The following is an 8,094-nucleotide window of genomic DNA, read 5'->3' as shown; positions in this document are numbered from 1 at the left end:
AGTACGTTTACTTCAGTTCTTCAGCACTTTTTAATTCTCAGGTTTCTTCTTCTAAATATCCAAATTGCAAGTCGTTATGGATATAGAAAACATGTATGGAAACAACCCATAGATGTCCTTCCTTCTTTAATTTCTATACTTCAGCCTCCCCCCCCCCCCCCCCCCCGCTCACCCACGTTTTGCATAAAGTGGGAGTTTCCTCAACCATTCTCTGAATTGCCATTGATTTTCTCAAGCGACGGCGGAGCCGGAGGACGAGGAGCACAAAAAATGCGCGTGAAAATTCTTAGGAAGCCTGGGAACGACTACAGTCAAGACCCGGCCCAGGCCACGGTTTTACTGCGCATGCTACAAACAAAACACTACCTCGTCTAAAAGTTAAAGGGTAAAAACTTACTTTATTGTACTTATTCAAAAGTACATCATTCAGTTTCTTTAACCATAGTTAATTGAGGGACTGGCTGGGAAACCTTGCCATGAAAATAATTGTTCGAAATTGTGCTGCAATTTATGTTGGAAGGGCCGCGATCCTGCACAATCCTTTGTTTTAACGTTCACACCACAGTTGAATATCTTAACAAAAACGTTTTGATTGGTCAGTTGCTCCAACACGTTCCAAATTCTATTGTTGTTTGTGCAGGGTCAAGGCCAAAAAGGCAACTGAACAAAAACATACAACAAAGTAGTTAATTGTCAGGTTTCACAACCATTGTCTTTAAGAGTGCCTGACTGTAACTTTCGAGAATCGCTGGCCAAGCTTGAAAAATCGAAACTCCTGATAATTTGCCTGAAGTTTACTTTTGGGGAACTATCTTTGAAAATATTATTTGAATGTTCTGGAAATTTTTAGTTTTCGAGAATTTTGGAGAAAACGAAATAACGGGTTTTGCCTCATTAATTATGCAAAAATCTCACTCAAAATTAGCCAAGTTCAATACGCTTGTGTTGAAACAGTACGCAACGCTAGAAAGCGAAGTCGGTTTTGAATAAGAGCATAACTCACCTTCGTTCTATCAATGGGACCTATGTAAACTTTTGTAGAACTTTGGAGGGTTTTATGGCTCTTTGAAAAATTGACATTTTGAGGACTTCGCGATGAGACGAAAATTGAGTAAGTTTGAAGGTTTAAAATGCATCTTGGTATGTCAGGTATCGACTCGAGAGGAACATTGTGATAAAGCTTGGATCTTCGTCTTTAATAATACGAAATAAAAAATCTGGGCAATCAATGCACGTGCTGACGAAAACCAAAGTTAGCGAGGCTTCGTTAACAAATTTGCATAATTCGCAACTGTTGAGAAAATGCTATGTTGTGGCGACTCAGTGAAAACATTGACTCAGGCTATCTTCAAATGGTTATTTTACCCCACATTGCATTTGTCTGTTTCTCTTTCTTGTTTAATAACGTGGTAGAAAAGGTCTGGAAAAAAAATGCGTGATCGGAAAAGAAAATATTCGTCAAATTCTGGTGGGAAATTTGCATAATGCAAATCTTCCAATAAATCTTTCTGCAAAGGAATCTGATTGGGAAGGTTTCGTTAAGAGACCATTTGACCGAAACACCCCACATTAAAGGAGTCAAAACAACGTTTAATAATTCGATTTTAACCAATTATTGTCGAATCTTAACCTTTAAATTAATAGTGCCAAACTGATACTCGCTATTGCGTTACCTGCGTCACGTCAGTAGCTGTAAACTTCAGGCAAATTATCAGGAGTTTCGATTTTTCAAGCTTGGCCAGCGATTCTCGAAAGTTACAGTCAGGCACTCTTAATAACTATGCTTTAACAAGGTCTCACGATGCCTCCATACTATAAACAATATCATAACTGTGAATCAGTCGTCCACGGTGACTGTATGAATGCCTTGTTGAAATATTATCTCTTTATTTACAGATACAGAAAATAGAAAGAAGCTATAACTTTGTACCAATATACAAAAGCGTACCTTTAAACACCATAAAGTGAGAATTGAAGATTAAATATACTTTGTCTTTTTCTGTCTCGGTGATTTCAACCACATAAAGCTCGCAGTTTTAGCAAAAATTATTTTCCGGTTGTTCGTTTTGCTCAATGTGTTACACCAGTCTTTGTCGGGAATCCAATACATTGCATGAATCATAAAATTATTCATCTTTCGGGCACTTAAGCCAAAGTAACGGAAACGAAACAGTAATTAAAAAAAAAAAAAAAGAAAAAAAGAAAAACGATCTGTGTGGCTCTTCAGGCGTTTGTTTTGTGTTTTTCAGGCGAGCGGAGGCACGCGCGAGTCACGCACGACGGATTCGCGCTCCCCGCTCGCCTGAAAAACGTAAATATAAATAATAAAAATAACGCCTGTTCAGCAGACTATTGTCGTGAAAACACAGAAGCTTTCACTGTTTTGCTTGCAGAGAGATGATAACTAGAATACATTATAACAACTTGAAACACGATAATAATATACAAGTTAAGTACTACTCTCTCAATTGGGGGGCGGAAATAAATTTCCCGAATAAGTGGGGGAAGGGTGGTGATGGTTTGTAACGAGCTTCTTGGAGCATTCTCAACCAACCTCGTTCCAAGGACTATGAAATTTACAAGGGAGAAACCCTGGGAACGACGCTGATCCTGAACTCATAACAGTGAAAAATAAAGACTGTAACACAAATCATTTTCTGCTCAGTTTCACCGGGTAAGTTGCCAAGTGGGCCAACAAAATCCTTAGATTCCCGGCATAGTAAATCGAACGTTCGAAAATCGAACTCAATCGAACTCAATCCGTGGATTGAGTTCGATTGAGTTCGGCAATCGAACGAAATCGAACACCAGACTTTCAGTGAGTTCGATTTTCGAACAAATCGAATTCAATCGAACAAATCGGATCAATTTTTGTTTCTGAGCAACCGAGGTCGAATTTCCATTTTCGAATTCGAATGATAAAGTGTAATAAAGTGGGATCAATTTTTGTTTCTGGGCAACCGAGGTCGAATTTCCATTTTCGAATTCGAATGATAAAGTGTATACAGGTCTCCAATACTGTACTCTATTAAAGTCGTACTCACTCAAAGTTGAACTCCAACTGAAAGCACACTTCGGATCTGAACACCGTGCCCTAAAAACGTGCTCGATTTCAAAAGCGAGGTCGTTTTAAATCGAGCTCGGTGTTAGAACTAAATATCGACCTCGACTTTAATCCGAGTTCGTTCTTATGTCGACCTCGACTTTTGTTCGAGTTGTTGCTTAATCGAACTCGACTTCTTTCGAGTTCGATTAATTTCGAGTTCGGCAGAAATCGAACTCGATTTCTTGTCTTTCTGTCTTGTACAGAAAAAAAAGAAAAGAAAAGAAAAGAAAATGGACTAATTAAACAAAGAAAACCATTTTTTTATTGGTAAACGGTGTTTTTTCTCTTAGTCCTTTTCTTTAATAATTGTTTACTCGAGTTTATTATTGTTGTCGGTGTTGTTTTCTGCTTAACGTTCAATATACCAGCAGGAACCCCTCGAATTCTTGGACACATTGTTTGAGCATGTTTTGTGTCTATTTCCCCTCCGTTTAATATAACATTTCTGGTTACACGTTGTTAAATCTTCTAGATTGCTGGCAGTCCCTTTTGGATAGTCTAGAGAGCGCCCGAAATTCCCGGGCAAACAAACAGAAAACTGGCTCGAACAAGCGAAAGGGGGACTTGGGAGAGGTGGGAAGAAGAAAAAGAAAGGGAACCTCTCCTTCCCGTCCCCGCCAACCTCCCCCCTCACCCCAATTTCTTTTTTTTTCTCACTTTCTCTCTCTTGTTTTTTTTTTTCTCTTCCTTCCAGTCTAGTCGCTCTGCGTGTCCTCTCTTTGCAAACAGTCTATCATTTTTTTTTTAAGACGGTGCTAGCATATACCCCACACATCCCCACCAACCACACTCAACAAAAAAAATTATGGTTTTCCTTTGCTGTTATTTTATTTTGTCAATTTTCAATAAAAATATATAAATTGTAGCTGTTTTAGCCACGATATAATACAAACAGCAACACATAACATTTAGTTTTTTGTTTGTTTGGATAAAATGAAACGAGAAATATACACTCCTTTTATCAAAGTTTATATGAATTAAATGCACTAATAGACCCATTCGGTTAACCCAATGTTGTACCCAATGCAGATCCCCCGGGGTTAAGATTCTTTGTTTATTTCATTTGCATTATAACGTAGCACTCTCATTTAAATGATATGGAAATACTTAAAACAAAACATTTTATGCCCCAAAGGTTTGGGTACAACATTGCGTTAGCCGAATAGGTCTATATCCCAAAAGTTAACTATTGTAGAGGAGTAAATAACTATAAAATAAAAAAATTCAAGTAACTTAGAATAATATTATATACAAATTAAGAATTAAGGAAGGTTAACTTGCTAATTTTTCTTAAGATTTTGAAATTATTGGAAAGTGGTAATTGCAACGAATAAAATGTGTTTGCTGCAATCTTTTAAAAACACATTAGAAATGAAAATAAGGCCATTCATCAAATCAATGTACTTAACAACTTATAGTCCAGACAAATTGAAGACATAGTTGTTCATTAAATCAACTACTTAACGTGGTAAACAACTGTAAGATACACAAGTTATTTATTTAAGAAGATACATAGCTAACTAATCTTATCTAAAACACTAATTTGTTTGTTTTCACTGGCCCAGTTTGTTTGTCCGGAAGCAGCATTGTTATAACCATAACAAAATTCTAAAACACCTTCCTGATACCTCATCAAATGCAAACAACTGTAAGATACACAAGTAAATTATCAAAGAAGATACATAGCGAACTAACGTTATTTTAAACTGACGCACAGAACATGCGTGGAACCTATTAATCGTTACCTACCAACAATCTTTAATTCGTGAAAGAGAGTTTACTTAAAGGGGCAGTATCATGGGAGATATCATCATTTTTGGCCAAAATTCACTAAATTTAAACTTTGAACACTGTGTTAATTAAAATCTCAGTCGCTAATCTAAAGAAATATTAATAGTGATTCTGAGACGAAAGGTTGAACCAAAATATAGTTCAACCGGCGATTTTTAGTGCGTTACAGCAGCGAAATTTGAAAACGTCCGCCAAACGTTTTCAAATTTGAACCCCTCTCTATCTTGGTCATCTGCCGGCGGAAATGTCTGTGGATGGTTTCTTTGCATTCTGATAGTCTTTTAATGGAATTTTGTCATTATATCTTGGCTGCTTTCAACCGAATAGCGTCTTTCCGATTTTCAATGTGTTACTAAAAATAGCGTGATACTGTCCCTTTAAGCAAAAGTAAGCAGCCAAACATGTCTCAACCTCACGTAACATTCTTGTATGTATGTGGTTAACTAGTAATGTCGTTAGGTTTCTCGAGCAATGTCTCTAATGAAAAGAGATATACAATAATTTTCCTAGACTGTTCACAGTCATGCTATTTTTCCGTGAGATTCTCGAGACTGGTACGCTTCGATGGAGCTGCCGCAATCTTGCTTTCTAAAAGTGAGCGCGATCTGGGGAGAGAGTATAAACTACTGACGGGAGAGGAGTTTTTACGCTACCCCTCTCAGTTGGTTTAGACATTCTCCCCAGGTCGCGCTCATTTTTGAAAGCAAGATTGCGGCAATCTTGTACTCAGAGTCCTCAGGCCTTTTTGTCAGCGGGTTGGTTGGCGCCAGGAGAGACTCTGGACATTGAAAAAATTCAAATTTTTTGATTGTCTGTTCCGCAACAGTTTGAATTGTTTTACCGCAGAAATCCTGCGGAAATAAAATTCGATGTCCCCAAGGTCTCTCCTGGCGACTAACCGCTGGCCAAAGAGCCTGAGGACTCTGGGTACGAGATTGAGATGGCGGCAGCTCCATCGAAGCGTACCAGCCTCGACAATCCCGCGGAAAAATAGGGGTACAGTGAACAGTCCATAATTTTCCAAGTCAATTTGACAGGGTTCGTGCGCATTCTTATAGATTATGCCTTTGTTCCAAAAGGGGCAAACAGTAGGGCTGTCCACATTATGCTTAACGTTTCAAATTATTATATGGAATGGCGTTTGTATTAAAAAGTAGTTCTTCTTTCAATATATGACTGTAAACATTCTCCCTTTTTACGCTTCAAATATAGCATCTTCGTTATGTGCAAACGTCGAACGTAGTTCAAAACTTGCTGTTCATTACGTTTTGAGATTGCGCAAAAGCATAAAACTTGTAAACTGGGCCCGGTCTTTAACGTGGTACCTGGGCTAATGCCTTGTGTGAAATTCTACGGTTTTGGTAAAATTGGTTTTAAAATGCAAAGAGTCAAAGACACGTTGCACTGTTATTCCCATCATTCCAGCAAAATGTTTGAATCTTTTGCTTCACTATAACACTACAAAATATGCCAGCATAATGTGGACAACTCTACCAATTAGTCTAAAATCTTATTACTGTTGATTAGGGTTAACCTCGATTTTAGGCTTCTTGTTTGTTGCCTCTTCCTGTTCCGCCTCTGCCTTTCTCTTCTTGTTTTTCTTCTTGTTTTTCTTGTTCTTTTTCTTTTTCTTCCCTTTATTGTCGCTTCCTGTTTGAAGGTTAAACAAAAAATGAATTGACTTCAGGCTTTTGGATGGAGTTACGTTTTTATAATTTATGGCTTTTTGGATAAGACATAAATACTGTGATAAAATATTGGTTGACGCTTAAGATTTAAATGAAGCATACCTTCAACTACTTCATCTGCCAACGTTTCATCTAACTCCTCATCCTCCTCTCTCTGGGCTGGTCCAAATGTCACCTACAAACAAGAATGCACAGTGGAAGTATGACGGTAGCAAACAAATGAAAAAACATTTCACTACTTGCCATACTCCCACTGTACGCTTAGCAGGATACTATTTCTCAGTCTCGAAAAATCCAGTGCAGTCAGTCGAAACTTATCCAGTCCAGTCAGTCCAGACTAATCCAGTCCAGCCAGTCCAAACTAATCCAGTCCAGCCGGTCCAAACTAATCCAGTCCTGCCAGTCCAGACTAATCCAGTCCAGCCAATCCAAACCAATCCAGTCCAGCCAGTCCAGACTAATCCAGTCCAGCCAATCCAAACTAATCCAGTCCAGCCAGTCCAAACTAATCCAGTCCAGCCAATCCAAACCAATCCAGTCCAGTCAGTCCAGACTAATACAGTCCAGCCAGTCCAAACCAATCCAGTCCAGCCAGTCCAGACTAATCCAGTCCAGCCAAACCAGACTAATCCAGTTCAGCCAGTCCAGACTAATTCAGTCCAGCCAAACCGGACTAATCCAGTCCAGCCAGTCCAGACTAATCCAGTCCAGCCAGTCCTAACTAATCCAGTCCAGCCAGTCCAAACTAATCCAGTCCAGCCAGTTCAGACTAATCCAATCCAGCCAGTTCAAGCTAATCCAGTCCAGCCAGTCCAGACTAATCCAATCCAGCCAGTTCAAACTAATCCAGTCCAGCCAGTCCAGACTAATCCAGTCCAGCCAGTCCAAACTAATCCAGTCCAGCCAGTCCAAACTAATCCAGTCCAGCCAATCCAAACTAATCCAGTCCAGCCAGTCCAGACTAATCCAGTCCAGCCAAACCAGACTAATCCAGTCCAGCCAGTCCAGACTAATCCAGTCCAGCCAGTCCAAACTAATCCAGTCCAGCCAGTCCAGACTAATCCAGTCCAGCCAATCCAAACTAATCCAGTCCAGCCAGTCCAGACTAATCCAGTCCAGCCAGTCCAAACTAATCCAGTTCAGCCAGTCCAGACTAATCCAGTCCAGCCAGTCCAGACTAATCCAGTCCAGCCAGTCCAAACTAATCCAGTCCAGCCAATCCAAACTAATCCAGTCCAGCCAGTCCAGACTAATCCAGTCCAGCCAGTCCAAACGAATCCAGTCCAGCCAGTACAGACTAATCCAGTCCAGCCAGTCCAAACTTATCCAGTCCAGCCAGTCCAAACTAATCCAGTCCAGCCAGTCCAGACTAATCCAGTCCAGCCAGTCAAAACTAATCCAGTCCAGCCAGTCCAGACTAATCCAGTCCAGCCAGTCCAGACTAATCCAGTCCAGCCAAACCAGACTAATCCAGTTCAGCCAGTCCAGACTAATCCAGTCCAGCCAAAC

General features: G+C 39.8%; 1 protein-coding gene across 1 annotated transcript; it reads left to right on the top strand.

Annotated features, from left to right (window-relative positions):
- Positions 1-7,266: 7,266 nt before the first annotated feature.
- On the top strand, positions 7,267-8,078 carry LOC146456705 (uncharacterized; the record flags this gene model as incomplete). The annotated part of the gene is made up of 2 exons (XM_085092726.1): positions 7,267-8,015; positions 8,060-8,078. Coding segments are annotated over 2 exons (768 nt in total), but the record flags the coding sequence as incomplete, so codon positions are not given.
- Positions 8,079-8,094: the final 16 nt, after the last annotated feature.

This window comes from Pavona decussata, unplaced genomic scaffold, assembly GCF_977016875.1.
Source record: "Pavona decussata unplaced genomic scaffold, jaPavDecu1.1 SCAFFOLD_254, whole genome shotgun sequence".
NCBI lineage: Eukaryota > Metazoa > Cnidaria > Anthozoa > Scleractinia > Agariciidae > Pavona > Pavona decussata.
The sequence above is the reverse complement of the archived record's forward strand: the minus strand, read 5'-3'. Positions and strand labels throughout refer to the sequence as shown.